Source organism: Marmota flaviventris, chromosome 1 (genome assembly GCF_047511675.1).
Source record: "Marmota flaviventris isolate mMarFla1 chromosome 1, mMarFla1.hap1, whole genome shotgun sequence".
In the NCBI taxonomy this organism is placed as follows: Eukaryota; Metazoa; Chordata; class Mammalia; order Rodentia; family Sciuridae; genus Marmota; species Marmota flaviventris.
Genome location: NC_092498.1, coordinates 211,333,046 through 211,353,573, shown reverse-complemented (window position 1 = coordinate 211,353,573; position 20,528 = coordinate 211,333,046). Strand labels below are relative to the sequence as shown.

At 49.5% G+C, this 20,528-nt stretch overlaps 1 protein-coding gene across 5 annotated transcripts in view; it reads left to right on the top strand.

The window, feature by feature from the left end:
- The window catches only part of Smarca4 (SWI/SNF related BAF chromatin remodeling complex subunit ATPase 4), a 91,164-nt gene that overhangs the window by 65,377 nt on the left and 5,259 nt on the right, over positions 1-20,528 (top strand). For 3 of the 5 annotated variants that reach the window (XM_071602548.1, XM_071602550.1, XM_027955362.3), the window contains exons 26-30: positions 2,038-2,265; positions 2,530-2,628; positions 2,888-2,965; positions 3,890-4,108; positions 8,079-8,332. In XM_071602548.1, the coding sequence (XP_071458649.1) occupies positions 2,038-2,265; positions 2,530-2,628; positions 2,888-2,965; positions 3,890-4,108; positions 8,079-8,332 (878 nt within the window). The remainder of the gene's footprint in view (positions 1-2,037; positions 2,266-2,529; positions 2,629-2,887; positions 2,966-3,889; positions 4,109-8,078; positions 8,333-20,528) is intronic. The other 2 variants (XM_071602560.1, XM_034637167.2) reach the window with 1 other exon arrangement.

The following is a 20,528-nucleotide window of genomic DNA, read 5'->3' as shown; positions in this document are numbered from 1 at the left end:
CTTGTGGGTCCCAGGAGCTGGCAGGAGCCACACCTACCCCAACTAAGTCATCAAGAAGCAGATTTCTCTTTCTGTTTCTAAAAGTAGATACAGCTTTGTCCTCTGGTTAGGAAAGCAGCATTTCCCCCACCCTTTTTTTAATTTATGGAATTACATAACAGAACAAGGTGGAAGGTGCTGTAAATCCCATTGGCTACATCCACCAGGTTATGGGGCACAGCTCTGCGGACTTGTTCTGTGTGGAACATTGACCCATGTGGAACAAAATCTGGGGCAGACTCTTGTTTCTTAATCACGTACTCCATGTTGGCCTCCACGCCAGTAGGTGCCAGGGCGTGCTGTTATATAGAACTGTGCGTTCGAAAGTGAGTAAAATGGTCTCTGTCTCATTATAACAATAATATGCTCTTGCTTTTAATTTTCAACGCAGATACAAATAACACAAAGAAAAGAGGCCTCTTTCTCTTCCCCACCAATCCCGCTCTTTGCTAAGCACCCTCCAGCACCTGTCTGCAGGAACACATGGATGTGCTGATTTTGACACAGTGTCTCCCGTTGGAGCACATGCCTCTTGTGTTCAGCAGCCAGTGTCAATTGCCTCTCCTCCAGAGGACACATCTCCTCCACTGTTGCATCAACTCCCAGATGTCCCGGTATATTTGGCTCCAAAACATCTTAATTCCAGCTCTGTTTCCATCTACCAGCATAGGAAACCCTCTTGTCCCTTTTGGGGCACACTTGTAAGGTCCTTCTAGCTGGGTCAGCCCTGAGAAGTGGGATCCCCATGCCTGTGGGAGTCTTCCCTTCATATTCTGGTTGCTTCTGCCCAACTATTTATACTTCCATTGGTGGGGTCCAGGTGTGCCCTCTTCTACATCCAGGTGTACCCTCTTCCACACCCTGGTAGCCCCAGCATGATCAGTGATTCACTCTGTTGGGTGAATGCCCTGGGTGAACCATCTGAGGTCTTTCCTCTGATCAGTCTGGCATGTAGTTCCAGCCCAGATTCTAATGACTGGCCAGTTTCCTGAAGGATGGTCAGAGTGTGCAGATCAGCAAGTAGACTGCAGTTAAAACCCCATTACCAAGGTTTTTGAGGTCAGCTCCTTACCATCCTCCTTCCTCCCCATATTTCTCAGTTTGAGGAGCATGGTACCTTGGTGGCCCATACACTGGGCCCAGAGACAGGGTTTCAGGGAGCCTCCTTGTTCTAAACTAGGGATAATTAAAATATTTGTGCTGGGCGTAGTCTCACGCATCTGTATCCCAGCAACTTATTGAGGCACTTATCAACATAGTAAGACCCTGTCTCAAATAAAATATAAAAAAAGGGCTGGAGATATGGCTCAGTGGCTAAGCACCCCTGGGTTCAATTCCTGGTCCCCCCCCCCAATTTTTTTTTCAGGAGCTGCTGTCGCAGTTGTTGGGCCACACTCTTGACACCTTTTCCTTCATGTATTCTATAAGAGCCATCAGAAGAGGGGCCGCATGTCATCACAGTGAATTCTGAGGTTGGGTCGGGAGGGTAGGCCCAGGCCTAGGTTGCACAGCAGGGAAGCATGTGGGCCCAAAACCAAACCAGGCCCTGCCACACTGCTGCATGGTATTAGCCCTGACCTCTGAGTGGTGCCTCAGTTGTTACATGGCCACACTGAGGACCTCTGGGTCTATGACAAGGGCTGCTTGGGACATAACCCCTTGTGGTTGTCCTCTGAAATGGCACTATTGCTGAGCACCTTCCAGCACCTGTCTGCAGGAACACATGGATGTGCTGATTTTGACACAGTGTCTCCCGTTGGAGCACATGTATTTGTCAGATCCCTGTAGGGTAGAAGATCACAACTGGGCTCGTTACCTAGTCCCCCCAGCTAGGTGATGCAGGCCAGGTCACATTCCTGAGCTCTGGCTCGTGCCACTAGTGGTGAAGAAGGGTAGAATTGAGGCTGGAGGCCCACACAGAAAGAAGACCCTGCCTTCGCACCCTCCTCCCCAAAGCTTCTGCCCTCTAGTTTGGAATTGACTCTTGCCTCTCCCCAGGACCTGCAAGCGCAGGACCGAGCCCACCGCATCGGGCAGCAGAATGAGGTACGCGTGCTCCGCCTCTGCACGGTCAACAGCGTGGAGGAGAAGATCCTGGCTGCAGCCAAGTATAAGCTCAATGTGGACCAGAAGGTGATCCAGGCGGGCATGTTCGACCAGAAATCATCCAGCCACGAACGGCGCGCGTTCCTGCAGGCCATCTTGGAGCATGAGGAGCAGGACGAGGTGAGCACAGCACCAGTTCCGACCCTGACCCCCGCCCCCCCAGCGTGAGTGGTGAACGCATGAGCGGCTTTCATTTTTGTTTTTGTACCTTTTTTTGCACTCTTTTTTTTTTTTTTTGCATCCCTTTGGAGTAAAGGGAGTGTGGGCTGAGCGGAAAGAGGATGAGTACTTGCTTTCCCTTTGAAGTGGTTTTTTTTTCTAAACTGCTGGTGACAGACGCCGGATTGACAGCCCTGGAGACTGAAGTCCTCTATTTATCCACAGAGCAGACACTGCAGCACGGGCAGCGGCAGTGCCAGCTTCGCCCACACTGCCCCTCCGCCAGCGGGCGTCAACCCCGACTTGGAGGAGCCACCTCTAAAGGTGAGAGGGGTAGTTCAGTCTCCACGCCCATCCAGTCCTCGGCTTCTCAGCTGGGACGGCCAGCAAGGGCCCTGATCCCACCGAGCGTGCGTGTGCGTGTGCGTGTGTGTGCCTCTCGCTGCTGTGTGGGTCCCCATCCACCGCAGCCGGACTGGGACCACCAGCTCATTTCCCATGGATCGCCACTGCTCGCCTCCGAGCCTGGCCGCCGCCCAGCCCAACCCCTCCACAGTCAGACTAAAGGTTTGCAATCTTGTAGGAAGAAGATGAAGTGCCCGACGACGAGACTGTCAACCAAATGATTGCACGACATGAAGAGGAGTTTGACCTGTTCATGGTGAGTGCAACATGCCGCCACAAGGAGGCTATTCTGCCCCCCACAGCTTCAGGGTGCCCTGCAGGGTGTATGTGCCCACCCTGCCAACACCAAAAACTATGCAGAAAGTCTCAGTGATGCCAGATGTGGTGGCCCATGCCTATAATCCTAGCTGTGTGGGACACTGAGGCAAGGAGAGTCACAAGTTCAAGGCCGGCCTGGGTAATATAGTAAGACTCTGTCTCACAATAAAATATTAAAAGGGCTGGAATGAAACACAGTGGTAGAGTGTCCTTGGGTTCAGTTCCCAATAAACTCCCAGGCGGAGAATGGACCTGGGGACATCTCCCAGTGTAGCCTGCTCATGACTCCAACTGACCCATCCTTGTTCATCCTTGATCTCCTGAGCTTGTCATAAGGACAGCCTGGTACACACTGGCCTCCATGCTGTACGTGACCCTCAGACTTGCCTGTCTTCCTGAGTCTGTTTGCTGACAGCTGTTAAGGGCTCTGCTCCCTTTCAAAGGGAGCCAAGACCATCAAGGCCATGGGACTTCGAGGGCCTCCATGGCAGGCCCCAGCCCCATAATGATGGGGCAAAATTGGAGCAGAGGTCCTCTTGGCTCGAGCAGGCCTGTGTCTTCCACTCAGGCTGTTGTAGAGCTGCCACCCTGTTGCCCCTTCCCTGGGGTCTGTGTTCCCCTCTTTCCCACCTTCTCCAGAGCCCCTTAGCAGGGTCTGTTTTAGCAGCTGCCAGGTCAGCCCCTGCAGTCAGAGCTGCTCTGTTAACTCCTGAGCCAGCAATGGCCTCTGTGGGCCTTGTGAGCCTTTGAGTCCCTACTGGAGCCTGCCCTGCTGCGCTCTCCTCTTTACTGACCCCTCTCTTCGCCCTCTCTCCCTCATTTTGCTTCTCGCTTCCCTCCTCCTCCTGCCCACACACTGCAGCGCATGGACCTGGACCGCAGGCGCGAGGAGGCCCGCAACCCTAAGCGGAAGCCGCGCCTGATGGAGGAGGATGAGCTCCCATCCTGGATCATAAAGGATGACGCGGAGGTGGAGCGGCTGACCTGTGAGGAGGAGGAAGAGAAGATGTTTGGCCGGGGTTCCCGCCACCGCAAGGAGGTGGACTATAGCGACTCCTTGACAGAGAAGCAGTGGCTCAAGGTACATGCTGGAGAGGGCCGTGCCTTCCCCCGGCAGGTGCTGGGCAGGGCCTACAGAGCGGAGGCACAGCCACTGGGGTGCAGCCTGGGTCCAAATGCACCTTCTAATGTAGTGAAGCTGGCTTCGTGAACAGCAAAGGGTCTCTGAGGTGGGCCAGGCCCCGCACTACTGCAAGTAGGGGGACACCATGACTCTCTGAGCAGCTCCAAGCCTATTGCCAGTCCTTAGAAGCCCTCTGAGTGTGAGGGTTTACCTCTTCATAAGGTTAAGAAAATGCTGCCACAGTGCTGTGTTCCAAGCACCTGTCGCTAGAGAAAGCATAGTGATAAGTCAGTCCGCAGGCGCCCTGGAGGTGGGCAGGAGTGCCGACTTGGGGCAGGGCCAGGCAACTCCGTATCAGGCAGGCTGCCCCTAGGAGCTGGCCTCTCGCCAGCTCTGAGGAAGGAGGGGATTATAAGCCTGAGGTCTGCTGAGCTGTCTGGCTCTGCCTGAGGCCACTGCTGCTTGTGGAGACGCCACAAGTCCTCATTTCAGCAGATGGCAGCTGTTCCTGCCATAGCAGCTGCAAATGGCTGAGTCAGAGCTTTGGTTCCTGCAGAGGTGGTCTCCCCCAATCTGGGGAACACTCCATCTGGCGTCAGTAAGGTTATGGTAACAAATCAGACCCTCCCCACTTCGGGGGCTCTAACTATAGAGGATGACTAAGAGCCCAGCCAGCCTGGAGTTGCATCTGGGCTGGGCGTGCTGAGCATACATCCCAGGATTAGCGATGAGGCCCTGCAGTGTGGCCATGCAGCCCTAGCCCCTTCTGGAAGCTCAGAACATCAGACTTGTGAGCCTGCCCACTGCACTCTGCACAGTGGGAACTGTGAGGAGACCCCAGCAAGCTAGGAAAAACTTAGGGTGGGTGCTTGCTTCCCAGGATACTGTAGGGCCAAGAAGAGGGATGTAGGCCCAGCCTCAGACCTATTTGGCAGCCTTTGTGCCTTTTAATTTAAAATTAGACCATCTGCTGATTTTGTGTTATGAGGGGTAATTTATAGGCCATACAGATTACCCTTTTGAGATATCCAATTCAATAATTTTTATATATTCCCAAAGTTGTTCAGCCATTATCGTAGTCAGCATTAGAACATTTCCTCCCTCCAGAAAGAAGCCTTGCTCCAGTTTAGTATTTTGCCTTAATTCCTTTGTCCCCCCATCCCTGGGTGACAGCTGATCACCTGTCTCTTCTCTAGTTCTGCTGTCCTGGACCATTCCGATCAGTGGCATCATGCAGTGTGTGGTCCTGTGGAGTTGGGCCTCTTTTGCTTGTAACATCTTTGAGGATTTCCGAGTGGTAGCATGTACTTCATTTTTTTTTTTTTTTTTAAGAGAGAATTTTTAAATATTTATTTCCTTTAGTTTTCGGCGGACACAACTCTTTGTTTATATGTGGTGCTGAGGATCGAACCCGGGCTGCACGCATGCCAGGCGAGCGAGCTACCGCTTGAGCCACATCCCCAGCCCTGTACTTCATTCTTATAAGGCTGGATAATATTTTTATCATATGGATCGTGCCACATTTTGGTTTTCCACCCTTAGTTGATGGACATTAGGGTTGTTATTATTTGAGTGCTGTTCTTAATTATGCTAGTGTAAACTTTTCATGTGTGTGTGTGTGTGTTATAGATGAACACAATATCTTTGTTTTTTTTTTTTTTTTATGTGGTGCTGAGGATCAAATCCAGGGCCTCACCGTACTAGGCGAGTGCTCTACCACTGAGCCACAACCCAGCCCACCTTTGCATATTTTTAAAATGTGCTGCCTTTTTATTAAGTTATGAGAGTTGTTTGCCAGAGATTTGCTTTCAAATACTGCTTTTCCAATCTGTGGTTTCTCTTTTCAACTTTTTCATGGTTGGCCTTTTTCTTTTTTTTGGTATTGGGAATTGAACCTAGGGACGCTTTGCCACTGAGCCATATCCCCAGCTCTTTCTATTTTTTATTTTGAAACAGGGCCTCATAAAGTTGCTGAGGCTGGCCTCAAACTTGGGATCCTACTGCCTCAACCTCCTCTGAGTTACTGGGATTACAGGCATGTGACATTGTGCCTGGCTCATGGTGTCCTTTGAAGCATAAAATTTTTTTGTTATACTTACCATTCATCTATTTTTTGTTTGCTTCTGCTTTGGTGTCATAATGTAAGAAAGCTCTGTCAAATTCAGAGTCACAAAGATGTACCCCTTTGTTCATTTCTAAGAGTGTTGTTCTAGCACCCTCTGCTGTGCTACTGGTGGGTGTGTAGCATTGGTGCCAGTTTTTGGTAGCTACTCTGGGTGCTGTATGTACCAGAAGCCGTCAGGATGCTCTGGCTGTTACCCAGCTTAGCCAACCCCTTTCCTTCATTGTTTCCCGTGGCTGCTGTGACAAGTGCTCCAACCATGGCGGCTTCATAAATCAGAAATACATTTTTTTGCTATTTTGGAGCCCAGTCTGAAATCAGTGTGTTGGCAGGTCATGAAAGCCACAGTTTAGGGTCTTGGCTTCTCCAGCTTCTGGGGGCTCCAGCAGCACTTGGCTTTGTGCCCACTGTACTCTGGTCACTGCCTCCCCTTGGCATGGCCTTCTCTGTCTTGCCCAGCTTGTTGCTTTCTATCTCTCGTGAGGACAGTACATTGGATTTAGGGCCCACCCTGGTGCAAGGTGATATTCATTTTCATCCTGAACCGATAACATCTGTACAGACTCTGTTTTCAGGGTCGCATTCTGTGGCCTCAGATGTGGGTTGGGAGGATAATCGTAAGCCCTCTTCTCTTCCCTGGGATGCAGCAGGACCTTCGGCCTCAGTCCTTCCTGCCTGTAACATCCCTTCCCTCCTCCCTCCCATTCTCCTTCTGCTCTCAGCCTAACTACATCTCCTCCAGGAGGCTCTCCCAGCCACCCTCAGACCCCACTCACTCCTTTTCCTCACCTCACCATACTTGTCACCAATTTCCATCTCCCTTTCACATGGGCAAAGGCCCCACTTGGTTCTGTTCTTTGCCAAACCCAGTGTCCAGACCTGCGGGCATTTCTGATTCCAAGATTCCCTAGAAACCTGGCTTCCCATCCCTTGGGATAAAACATACCAGTTAATTATTATCACTGAAAATTAATAGTCAGGGATTCTTGTAAGGTTAGTACTGTTCAGGCTCATGTCCTTTACCTCAGCAGTTCACCACGAGGAGTTTGTGTTAATGAGTCAGCTGTCAATCATGGCTTGACTTAGAACAGCCTAAAAAGGGGGCGGGGGAACAACTTGAAAAACTTGGTCTAGGGGTATGGCTCAGTAGTACAGCACTTGCCTATCGTGCCTGAACCCTGGCACGTTCTATCTTCAAAAATGAGAAACCAAGCAACCTAAATACCAAGAACAGGCCAGAGGTTAACCTATCCACTGATAGACTGAGCAGACATAGGAAAGTTATTCTGTGGAGATGACAGGAAAAAATCCATGACTCAGCACCATGGCATGTGGGCAGTTCAGGTGTTCTCAGTGGAGCAAGTGGGGGAACAGGAAGAGACGGGCTCTGAAGGTGACAGTGGTGATGTTTGAGCTCTGTGGTTAAAATCAGCAGTTCCATATTCTGTGTAATTTATCACGACTTGAAAAAATTGGTGGGAATGCATTTGGCAGGGTCGTTGATCATGACAGCTCCAGGTGAGAGGATTTCAGAATTATGTCCCTCCTGGTCTCAGTGCGGTGGGATAGGACCCCCTTCACTGGCAAAGAACAGATTTTTAAGGCTGGCTTGAGTGGGGGCTTTTGAACACTGCCTGGAAACCACCCAGAAGGCTCAGTGTGTGCTGCACCCCAAGCCAGCCACGCTGGGCGGATGATGGTGTGGGGCCTCCTCCCTGCCCCAGCCGGGGCCCCAAGTATGCGTCGCGGCCTCTTCTTGTCAACCTGGGTGCTGGCTGTCCTATTTTACTACTATTGACCCTGAAGGCCATCGAGGAGGGCACGCTGGAGGAGATCGAAGAGGAGGTCCGGCAGAAGAAATCGTCACGGAAGCGCAAGCGGGACAGCGATGCCGGCTCCTCCACCCCGACCACCAGCACCCGCAGCCGGGACAAGGATGACGAGAGCAAGAAGCAGAAAAAGCGAGGGCGGCCACCTGCCGAGAAGCTCTCCCCAAACCCACCCAACCTCACCAAGAAGATGAAGAAGATCGTGGACGCTGTGATCAAGTACAAGGACAGGTAAGTGGAAGATGGGCTCGGGCAGGGGCGTCGGGGCCTTTGCGCTCCAGCCTCCCGTGTACAGAGTGTGGGTTGTGGTTAATGGCCCTTTGCAGACAGTGGATTTTTGTCACACCACTTATGTTCTGGAACAGGGAAGCATGCAGCCATATGGCCATGAAAGGGAAGATAACACGCAGTAGTGAGAAGGGGCAGCTGTATGGGGTTCAGAGGAGGTGACATGTGAGTGTTCCCCGAGGAAGAGACAGTCTAGTCGGCCTGCCTGGCAGCAGCAGGTGGATCTGGGACCTGGTGAGATTGAGGAGGGATGCAAGTAATGCTTCTTGGTGGCTGTCCGAGAAGACACACGCACGTTCCTCCCTCTCAGGGCAAGGTGCGTGCAGCTAGGCGAAGGTCCGTCCCTGCCACCTCGGGGCTCACTCTCCCCCTGCTTTCTGCTGCTTGGTATCTTATTCTTCTTTCTGATCCATGCTAGCCAAGACTGACCCCATAATGGAAGGCTTGTACAGTTTGAGTTTATAGTGACAGTAAATAGTGGGTCAAGAAACTAAGCATCAGAGTTTGATTTATTTTTTTTTTTAAATAGTTGGACACAATACCTTTATTTTACTTATTTATTTTGTAAGTGGTGCTGAGAATCAAACCCAGGGCCTCACCTGTGCTAGGCAAGCGCTCTACTGCTCAGCCCCAGCCCCAGCCCCTGGACACAATATCTTTATTTTTGTTTTATTTATTTTTTATGTGGTGCTGAGGATTGAACCCAGTACATCATGCTTGTGAGGCAAGTGCTCTACCACTGAGCTACAATCCCCCTTTTTTTTTTTTTTAATTTTTCTAGTTATTATTAATTTTTTTAGTTGTTGATGGACCTTTATTTTATTCATTTATGTATATGCAATGCTGAGAATTAACCCAGTGCCTCACACATGCAAGGCAAGCAACTCCACCACTGAGCCACAACCCCATCCCAGAGTTGGATCTTTCATAGGGAAAATGTCAAGGTGTGAGCTATCATGCCCAAGTGTGGAATTTTAGGGAGTGGTGGTGGTTGTGGTACCTCATTGAATGAGTACAAATTGTCCTTAAAAAGACTAATTTAGTATCAGAAGAGAAACAAATAATGAAGTTCACCAGCTAGATCTGTAAATATAATAGTAGGTGTTTTGAAAAAATGTATTGATTCTGTATCTCTGGGGCAAATTCCACAAAGAAAGAAGTAGAAGGATAAGATAGCGGATATGCAAAAATCTAATGAAATAGACCTCCGGAGGTGTTTTATTTTGGTTTTGGAGACAGAACCCAGGGTCTCATCACATGTTCTGCCACTGAGCTGTCCCTCTGTTGATTTTCTTGAGAAGGAAACTTGAAATTACCACAGTGAAGTAGACCTTCTTAAGGTCGGTGAGGAAGGTAGGCTGGGCTTTGTAGTCAATCCTGCCAATGTTTTAGATTATCTACATAGAGAAGAACCATCTTGACGCCCACTTTCCACAATACACATATATTCCTTTGAAGTGGATTATGGAGAGAAAACTGAAAGGTAGAAGCAGTGTTCTATGTGTCAATGGAATGAAGATTGAGTCTCTGTAACAAAAAGACCACATACCCCAACACCAGGAGTTTGCATGGGGAGATCAAACTGTGGCAGCTCGTGCAGTTGGGATTATGATCACAAAGGACAGGATGGAGGCAGTGCTGAGCATGACTGCTGCAGCACATCATGCAGAGGAGGAGGACGATCAAAGCTGCTCAAGACAGGCATCAACTTTACAGAAGGTGGTCACCTTCTCCTTACTATAGTCGTGGGGGATAAAGTCTCGTTCCAGATCTTGAACTTAATCTCCTTGTCACTATTAAAGCATGAAGTTGAACACTTTCTGAAACCTGCCGTGGAGCTGGGATATTGTTGGTAGACAATATTTTTTATTGTCTCCTGTTTCAAAAATAAATTGTGCCTAGTGAAGTTAGGTGACTTTTTTACACCTTTAAAGATGAGTAATTTTGGTGGAGTTAAAATGCTGTTTTCATTCTGCATTTGTGTAGTTCAGTGTTTTGTTCAAAGTTAAAGTGTTTTCAGAAACTTCATTTAAAACTTCATTTCAAAGGTTTTTCAACCGAATCCAGGATATTCTGAAGATGGAAGCCTGTGTGTAAAATGCTACCAGATTGCATGAAGGAACAATAAACAGTTTTGTTTTGTTTTTTTAAATCAATGTTCTAAAAGAATCCATGGGAGATCTTCATGTCCTTTGAGTAGGCAGTCTTTTCAACAGGACACAAAGCCATGGGCCATTAACCACTGAAAAATTAGACTTCACTAAGATTAGGAATGTTCCGCAAAGGACACTCTTATTATGACAGTGATGATCCACTCCATAGACTGGGAAAGACCAGCTACTTTGAAGACCGACAGTGAATGTGAAGAGCCGCCACCGGGAAGGACATGCTACTGACTGCTCAGCATGGTGAGGCGCAGCCCTCATGACACGCACACCGCAGCCCCCGGAAGTACACATCAGAACCAGAGCTGCGGCCTCCACAGCCAACAGGAAGGCCAGGGCTCATGCTGGCAAGGCTGGGCAGCACCTGGACCTTGTGTCCTGCTTTCCAGGAATTGGCCATTCTCAGCAGCATCTAATCCTATCATCTCCTCCCAAGAGCCCAGTGCATGTCCCAAAAGAGGAATCAATCAGGCCAGCGTCCATCCTTAGGGGGACAGATGCTCATATTCCTTCGATGCAGAGATTTTTTTTTAAGCCTCCTGAGTAGCTATATGGGGAATCCTATCTTTTTGAGTGCAGGAAACAAGACACTAAAGAGTGCCAACAGTATACTTCTAGGTATGTGATTCATGGACTTGAAAGTTAAACCCTGTATACAGGGGAAAGCAGCACAAGTGCGCTCCTGGGATATCAGGAAAATTCTGGATATAGATGTGAAAACATTCCTGTCTGGATACCTCAATTTAAACAATAACACAAAGACCTAGAAAAAAGTTGTGGATGTTTCTCAGAGTAAATATTATTTAAATTATTATTCTGGGGCTGGGGATAAAGCTCAGTTGGTAGAGTGCTTGCATCACATGCACATGGTCCTGGGTTTAATCCTCAGCACCCCCCCCCCACACACACACACACACACACTATATATATATATTTTTTTTTTTTTTTTCCATTCCATGTCTCATTAGCATCATATTTACCTGTTTAGCATGTGACGAGAAAATGGCTCACCCAGCTGTTGAACATAATCCTACATAATCCTCTCCCAGCCTAGGACCTGAGATGATAAATCAACAGGAAGGTGAAAATAACTCCTAGGCTTTGTGAAAGGACTGACTTGTTGAGACAGTCCAGTTGCAGGACATCCAGTGTGCCAAGAAGACCAGCTGTGGACTTAACTGCACTCCTTGCTTCTGTCTTCTCATGGGGCACAGGGGTCCGTGTGTGGTTTCCACATAGCCTAGCATCCTCCTGGAACAGGTGGATTTGCAGAACTGGGAGTTACCTGCTGGGTATGGTTGATGCACATCTATAGTCCCAGTGACTAAGGAAGCTAAGGCAAGAGGATTACAAATTCAAGGCCAGCCTCAGCAACTTAGTGAGACCCTGTCTCAAAAAGGACTGGGGATACAGCCCCTGGGTTCAATCCCCTGTACCAAAAAAAAAAAAAAAAAAAAAAACCTGCGATTTACCGACAGACCAAGAGGGGACCATAGAGAAATGATAAGTGGCACAGCACTTATCAAGGGAAGCCTGCAGAGTGGACTTGGAGGAACACTTGGTGTGCACTCAGAACACCATTCCCTAGAATGTACTTTGCTGGTGGTCACACAAGACGAGGTCTAGCTGGACACATCAGCTAAGGAATGGGCATGCACGTGGGCAGGTGATGCACATGTGGAATCCCATGGGATCAGAAGGCAGGCGTTTGCAAGTTAGAGACCAGCCTTAGCAACTTTGCAAGACCCTGTCTCAAAAACAAAAAGGGCCAGGCATGGTGGCACACACCTGTAATCCCAGCGGCTTGGGAAGCTGTGGCAAGAGGATCATGAGTTCAAAGCCAGCCTCAGCAATGGTGTTTACACACAAAATTGACTCATTTAGCAGATATTTCTGACATCCTTAACTAAGTTTGAAACTACGAGGGTAAGCCAGGATAGGGCCAACCTGTCCCTTGTGAAGACAGGGAAAGTCTGGAGTCCCCATCCCTTCTACAGCTCTGAGGTTCTCTAGGATACAGGACTCACTGGAAGCTGTTAAACTCATGTTATAGATTAAAGTCAGCCAGAGGAAGAAGCATACAGGGCGGCATCCAGGAGACCCTCCAGCTGAGCTTCCAGTGGAACCGCAGTTAGCGCTTTCCTAGGAGCAGTGAGACAATGAAGTGTTTTCAACAAGAAAGCCTCGACTTTTGGGAGGAATTTTCTGGGATCAAGTAGACCTGACTGACAGCCCATATGACTGACTTCCAGCCTCTGCAGGTCAAGTTGATGCCCCATGACCCAGAGCTACCACCCTAAACCACCTTCAAGACATTCTAGGCCTAAAGCCACAGAGGAACAAAGCTACCCTGTTGGGCATGACATTTCAGGGGTTCAGAGATTCCTTGCAGGATCTTAGGACCAAGGCCACACCTTATTTTGGGACAAGATAGGTTCTTTACACTTGTTAGATACCTGGAAGGTTCCAAGCCACCAGCCACCATGGCAGGGGGTATTCACAAGCCATACCTGGTGCCCCTTCGCCCTGTATGCCTGGACCACACCCAGGAGAGCTTGAGAGGGATAAAATGAGACAGAGCATCGCAGTTCACTTTTTTCTCTCAAAAGTTTCTGTTGCTTGCTGGGCACAATGGAGCATGCCTGTAATTCCAGCAATTTGAGAAAGAAGCAGAGACAGAAGGATCTCAAGTTCAAGACCAGCCTGACCAGCCTGAGCAAGACCCTATCTCAAAATTTAAAATAAAATGGTCTCCATGTAGTGATGCATGCCTGTAATTCCAATGGCTCAGGAGGATAGCAGGTTCAAAGCCAGCCTCAGCAACTTAGTGAGGCCACAAGCACAGTGAGACACTGTCTCTAAATAAAATAAAAAAGGCAGGGGGAGAGCTGGGGGTATGGCTCAGTGGTTAAGTGACCCTGGCTTCACTCCCTGGTATCAGAAAAATAAATAAAGTAAAACAAAAATGACTAGGGATTTGGGTCAGTGGTAGAGCACCCCGGGTTCTATTCCCAGAACCAAAAGAAAAAGTAATATTCTATTCCTTTCCAAAAAAGAAAATTAAATGTTCAAGGAAACATTTGGACTTTTTGTTTGTTTGGTTTTTTAATTTGCCTTCCAGAACCCTCTAAGCCACTAAGTTCTATGAGCTGAACGTGGAGCCTGAAGAGGGGAGCAGTCATCACAACTCAGTTCTTTGTGAACATTGAAGAATGATTGGGGCCGCCTCATTTGAACTAATGTCAGGAGCCTGCCTTATCAAGCAGGAGTGCATGTTGCTGCTCGTACCATACCCGGTGACCTTAGGTGGCAGCTGCTTGTACCTCAGTGCAATGGCACCTAAGGGACAACAATGGCACAGCCATGTACCAACTGCTGTGTTGCAGCCAGACATTCATGGAGAGGCAGGGGTGTCCTTCCTCTCAGTTGCCATTCCAGATGTTGCTTTTGATTTATGAGGTGGAGGTTTGGCCCCCAGGCTGTGTTGACCCTGGCAGAATTGTGCTTGATATCGCCTTTGTATGACTCCTTCAGATGTTTGCAACCGTCTCGCTTAGGAAACTCTCCCTTCGCTCGTACTCCAACTTGTGGCCAGTGGGCCAACTCCTCCTGAGGCTCCCTGGCTGCATTTGGGGGCACTCCCTGGAGTGGTGTGTGCCCAGCCTCTGACACCGAATGCAGCGGGTGGATTGAAAAGACACTTTGTACTCTGGTGCTGCAGGAAAGGAAGACGGGACAGTTCTGCAGGTCCTTGTGCCTAGTGCTGGTCAGGGGCTAGAGGGCCTTCAGTGGGAAGGACCACCTAAGCAGAGCCTGATGAGCAGGTCCACTGGAAAAGAGGCAGAACGAGTATCACAGGCAGAGGGGACAGTGTGTGCAGAGAGCTGGAGGACACTGGCTTCCCAGGGTCAAAAGAAGCTGAGCAAGACCAAGGGGCTCAACAGGGACTGAGTCCATGCCAAGGAATTCCCAGGGGCCCCAGGCAGAGAATGCTTCTTGTGATTTGAAATCTCAAACCACATTAAGGAACTTCCAGAATCAAAATCAGAATGGTGCCTTGCAGCCGGGCGCAGTGGTACATGCCTGTCATCCCAGCAGCTCAGGAGGCTGAGGCAGGAGGATCATGGGTTCAAAGCCAGCCTCAGCAACAGCAAGGATCTAAGCACTCTGTGAGCCCCTGTCTCTAAATAAAATACAAAATAGGGCTAGGGATGTGGCTCAGTGGTTGGGTGCCCCTGAGTTCAATCCCCAGTACAAAAAAAAAAAAAAATGGTGCCTGGCATGTGCAAGGCACTGGGTTCCATCCTCAGCAAGAAACCAGAATAAAGAAATTAAATTGGAAGTAGGGATTTATACTTTGAAACTGAAACATGTGCAAAGTTAGGCATGGCTTTGAGGTCAGGGTTAGACTTTGTCAAGGCAGGGTGTGTGCCGCCAGATGGTATTTGGTTCCCTTGGGTCCTGGAGAAGCTGTTTGGTAGCTGGTGGCCAAGGCAGCAAGTAGGTGTCCTGTGTGCCCCCTTGGTGCTTTTGGAAAAGTTTGAGCAACACAACTGCTGGAAAGCACTGCCTCAGCAGGCCCGTCAAAGGAGTATCCATTGAACCCCTTCAGTGCTTCCAGCCACTGCTGGCTTATTGGGCCAGGCCAGGCAGGAGCAGAGGAGCTCCACCACGGCGCTGGCCTTTGGGGAGACCCCTTGCTGCACTGCAGGCTCTGTGCAGCAGCAGAGGGCCTGGGTCTCTGGAATTTGACCAGGAGGAGGCCATGTTAGAGAATGTGCTGCTTGTTAGGAGATGTGTATGGGCTCTAAGGTAAGGAGCAGGATGTCTACAGCTGGTATCGGGGCTCGGGAAGATGACATACATACAAACCTCCCAGGCTAAGCCTGGCCAGGGCTCTGAACCCCACTAGGCAGGCCCTTGGGCTCCCTAGGCCTCTCTGCAGTTCTCTGCCGTACCACAAACCTGGACCACTTCATGGAGAATCAAAAGTGGGTGACTTTACAGAGCCGAAAGACCACTCTTTGGACAAGAAAAACACAAGACGTGCAGATGGTTAGGCCAAGGTGTGCTCTGGTGAAGGAGGTAAGAGGCTGTATATTGGGCATGCCACACTCCTCAGGCCCCAGGCACGACCCTCCAAGAAAGGGAGCAGGGGGAGGATGAGTGGGTGAGGGGTCCCTTTTTGACAGGTCAGGAAAGCTTCAAGGCTTTCTGGCCCTCAACCTTTGGAGGAGGACTTTTCGGTAGCCCGGGGTGAGTGGGTAAGCACACTCCATCAGGAAGAAGTGGCCCTCTCTTCCAGGTATGTGGTCAGCATTGTCTGGCAGCTAGCCTCAACTTGCTACATGCCAGCTCTGACCAGATGAGGGTTTCCAGCTGGTGAGCCCCAGATAAAGTCAAGGGTCCCATGCCCAAATAATACCTGAGGCAGAGGGCTCAGAAACTCATAGAGTAAATCCCAGGAAGCCTGTGGCTGGGTTGTGTGTCTAGCAGAGCTGAGGTTCTGAACTTGCCTTGGAATTTGTTAGAAAAAGCTCCAGCTGCCCTATTTGTAAGGCTGACTCCATCCTGGGCTGCATGCCCTGTGCTAGGGACATTATATGCTCCCCGCCTCCAAATCAGCAGCTGTTGTATAAAAGTTTAAAAACATAAATACACATTTAACATAACGGCTTAAGGCAGATAGGGACCAACATAGGTGTAGGTGTCTGGCACCCAGGGGAGATGGATCTGGGTGGGCAGCCCACACATGTTTATTTCTGCCTGCCCCCCCAGGAGTGTCTTCGGTTCAGCAGCAGGTCCCATGTCCTGCTCCCTTCCCCTGCCAGCATTTGCCAAGCACCTGCATATGCCTTGTGGGCAGTACTTCAGTTGTACATCCTCCAAGCCCATACCCCAACACTCCCCTGCTCCTCCTGCTAGACCAGAGCACCCTGAAAACTCCTGCCCCCCAACCCCAGTGTCAGGATCCTTCTGTATTTGCCATTTCAAGAGGACCTTGGGCATCTTGTGAATGTCACTTGGTTTGTTGCTGGTTCAGAAAAGGAACTATGCATCTGGGGCTTCTGGCACCATCCCTGCAGTCAGGCCTTGTGTGCTCGACTCCAGGGCTGCCGCCTGGGGGGCTGCAGCTCGCTTCCACCTCTGTCTGCATCACTCCCTGGTCTGGAGAAGCGTTCTTGGCATGGCCACAGACCTGGGATCCCACCGCGCTTTTCCTGGAATGTGAAAGCACAGTCCCTGCCTGCCCAGTGGTGTTGGGGAAGCTGCCGCGGCATACGTGCCAGGTAGATGCCGTGCCTGGGTTAGATCCAGATGTGCCACCAGCAGAAGGGAGGGTGGGTGTCAGGATCTCATTATGAAACCCATAATAAAAAAGGGTGCTCCTGGACACATGGTCGGCTCATTAGAATCTATCAGCTTGTCCAAAAGTTGGCTCTTTGGGAACTGTGCTCATGGGAACTGCAGCCAGGCTGGCTCTTGGATGGGCGGACTCCAAGCTGCAGCTTCTGCCTTCTCTGTACTGGAAGAGTGCCGAGGTTGCAGGCCACTGTCATGGGGAATTGTGTTTAACTCGTACATGAGTGAAATGAATTTTTCTGCAAGTAAATTAATCTGCTCTAGATTTCTCATTTTTTAAAAATTCTCAGGGTGCTTCTTAACTTCATAATGTGTCAAGCATTGAACCTAGAAAATTGTTTTGTACTAAGAACGTACCTCTTTTATGTTTCATTTTTTAATTGTATGTGATTGTCCTTCAGACTATTGTTCTACTACTGAATCAGTTTTGAAAATCCTGAGCTGTTCTTTTCTGGGACTCTTGCTGGTTCTCTATTGATTTCAAGTCGAGAGAGACTGGTCTCAGCCAGGCACAGTGACGCACAACTATAATCCCAGCGGCTCAGGAGGCTGAGGCAGGAGGATCACAGTTCAAAGCCAACCTCAGCAACAGAAAGACGCTAAGCAACTAGATAAAATGCAAAATAGGGCTGGGGTGTGGTGCCCCTGAGTTCAGTCCCTGGTACCAAAAAAAAAAAAAAAAAAAGAAGATCCGTCTCCAAAACAGAGAGGAGAGGTCACAGAACGATGGTTTGAGTGGACCATAGGAAGGTGAGTAGAGCTGGAATCCTGTGTTAAATGAGCCAGGACCACTTCTGTAGTGAGCAGACAGGATCTAGGTTGAGCACCATCTTCACCTGATTGCTTTTGCCTCACTGAGGCCATTAAAACTCAAGGTATGATGCTGTGATCCATTTGCAGTGTCTGCCATGGCCAGAGGATTAGGAAACCAGGTACGTGTTACCCCTGATTCAGACATTCCTTTGTTGATTTTTAGGATTCACCATAGAGGTCAGTGAACCAAAACTGCAAATCAACATTCAAACAAAAACAAGAAAAGAGCCTGGCACAAGCCTGTAAGTCCAGGTACTCAGGAGGCTGAAACAGGAGGATGGAAAGTTCAAGGCTGGCTAGCCTGGGTAACTTAGCAAGACCCTGGGGATGTAGCTAGGTGGTAGAGGAACCCAGTCAGTGTTCAAGCCCCAGGACTGGGCAGAGAAAAAGTAAATAAAAACAAATTATGTACAGGAATATTTTAAGTTGCAAAAATCATCAGATTTGGGGGCTGGGGTTGTGCCTAGCATGTGTGAGGCACTGGGTTTGATTCTCAGCACCACATATGAATAAAATAAAGGCCCATCAATGTCTTAAAATTTTTTAAAAATCATCAAATTCAGACTTCATTGTTGACAAATGAAGTTTTATTGGAACATAGCCAAGGCCCATTCCTGTATATATGTGGTCCCTGGCTGTTGATTTTAGGATTCAGAACTGAGTAATTGCCGTAGTGTTTCAGACCCACAAAACCTAAAATCTCTCTACGCTATTTCAGAAAACATTTTCTGAAGCTGGGTGTGGTGGTGCACATCTGTCATCCCAGCAACTCAGGAAGCTGAGGTAGGAAGAAGATCATAGGTTTGAGGCCAGCCTCAACTTAGAGAGACCCTGTCTCAAAGTAATTTTGCTGACCCTTGATTTAGAACAGTAAATGAGAAAGTGGGTGGAACTAGGGTAGAGTCCATGACTCAGCCTGAGTCCTGCCACCAGCTTCCTGTTGGCAGCCTGCTCTCCTAACTTCTCTGGTTTCTCTACTAAGGGATATGGACACATGATCTCTCACGTTCTGTCTTATATCTAGAGGCGTAGTGGTCTCCCACCCTGTCTCTTCTCTTCTGTTGTAATTCGGGTTTAAAACTAAATACTACACTTGAAGAGATGTGTCAATTAGGACAACAAAGGTCCCCACGAAGGCTGCTTTCTCCAAGAAGGGCCTGTACCTCATCAAGACCAAGACCCCTCCCCAGGTGAGGCCTTGGTCACTCCGAGTCTCTACTCTAAATTGTGTCCCTTTCTAGGGAATGAGGTTGAGGAAATCCCTGCCCCAGGAGTTGATATCCAGAGGTAGGGCAACGAAGGTGGCTTTATCGTTGTCATTTTTCAGCAGTTGTTTCCAAGACAGTGAAACCTGGCCCTGGAGGCATTAGGCCATGGCAGCTGCTCTTATCTCTGTCTGGTTTGGGGTCACAGGGCTGATCCAGACGGCCTGCGGACACTTCACTAACCCACTGCTGCCAGGCCTTGGAGGTTCCCAGACAGTGCCCAGCCTGCAGAAGTTTCTCCCAGAACCACTGCCACAGAGACAGAAGGCTGCTCCCGTGGCCACCGCTGCATTGCAGGGAGCTCCTGGTAGAAGAGCAGAGTAGAAACGACCTCTCAGTAGTGGGGCACCTGAGGCAAGGGGCACCTTGGTGAGGCTGAAGTGTCCATCATTCAACAAATGTTTACTGAGCACTACTGTACCAGGCTTTGTTCCGGATGCCAGTGACAGAGCGGGCGCTCCTCAGGCATGGTTTGTGCCCTTGGGGCCTGTGTTCTGGCTGGGGAGATGCATGGTAAGGACGGGATGACGAGGGCTGATGTGGGAGAACTCTCCAGGGTTAATGGCCACAGAACTAATCATGTTAAAAAGGAAGAGATCAAAACTTCTGAAGAGAGAAAATGGAATTCCTCCGTGATCTTAGGCGTGGGTGGGTTGTGTGTGGGTGGGTGTGTGTGTGTAAGAGAGCATGTGGATAAAGAGGACTTAATTAAGATCCACTCAGAGGACACTGTGAGGAGACACACACAGCCGGGAGCAGAGATAAGCAATAAACATGTCCAATAACAGACTCCTTGGGGGGCCGGGCTGTGGCTCAGTGGTGGAGCACTTGCCTAACATGCGTGAGGCACTGGGTTCGATCCCTGGCACCACATAAAAATCTAAAAAAAAATAAGGTATTGTGTCCATCTACAACAACAACAACAACAAAAAGACCTCTTGGGGACACCTGAGCAAAAGATGGGCTGTGGTCCCAGCTGAAAGGCTTTGAGCAACCCACAGCCTGTAAGGCAGTGCTCGGCTTCATTGTGCCCCAGGAACATGGATCAGAGACACCAGGTCACGGCCATGCTATATAGAGAGAATTTTGAGGCCTGCTCATGTGTCACAGGGAGCAAAAACACTGGCTCAGTGTCTGAGCATGTCTCACCCTATGGCAAGTACTTACTTCCTCTCAGGTAAATCTCTGAGTGAAATATGAACCAAGCACTGGTATCTGAGTGCCCACAGGTATTGGCTTCTAATATCCAATGCAGAACACAGCTCAGGCGCTTATCACAGCAATAGTGGGTACCTCTTTGTGTGTGTCCACAGCGGAGCACAGAATAGCAGGGACCCATCTCCCAGCAGTGAGGCTGGCCAGGACCGAGTGGGAGCCTCCCGTGGGATTCCATCAAGAGGAGGCCAAGCCCAGCTAGAGCCAGGACACCCCAAAAGCCCAGGGTATAGCCAGTGGTGTTAATCTTGTGTTAGAGGTGTGAGGGGCTGGGCTGTGGCTCAGTGGTAGGACACTTGCCTGGCATGTGCCAGGCTC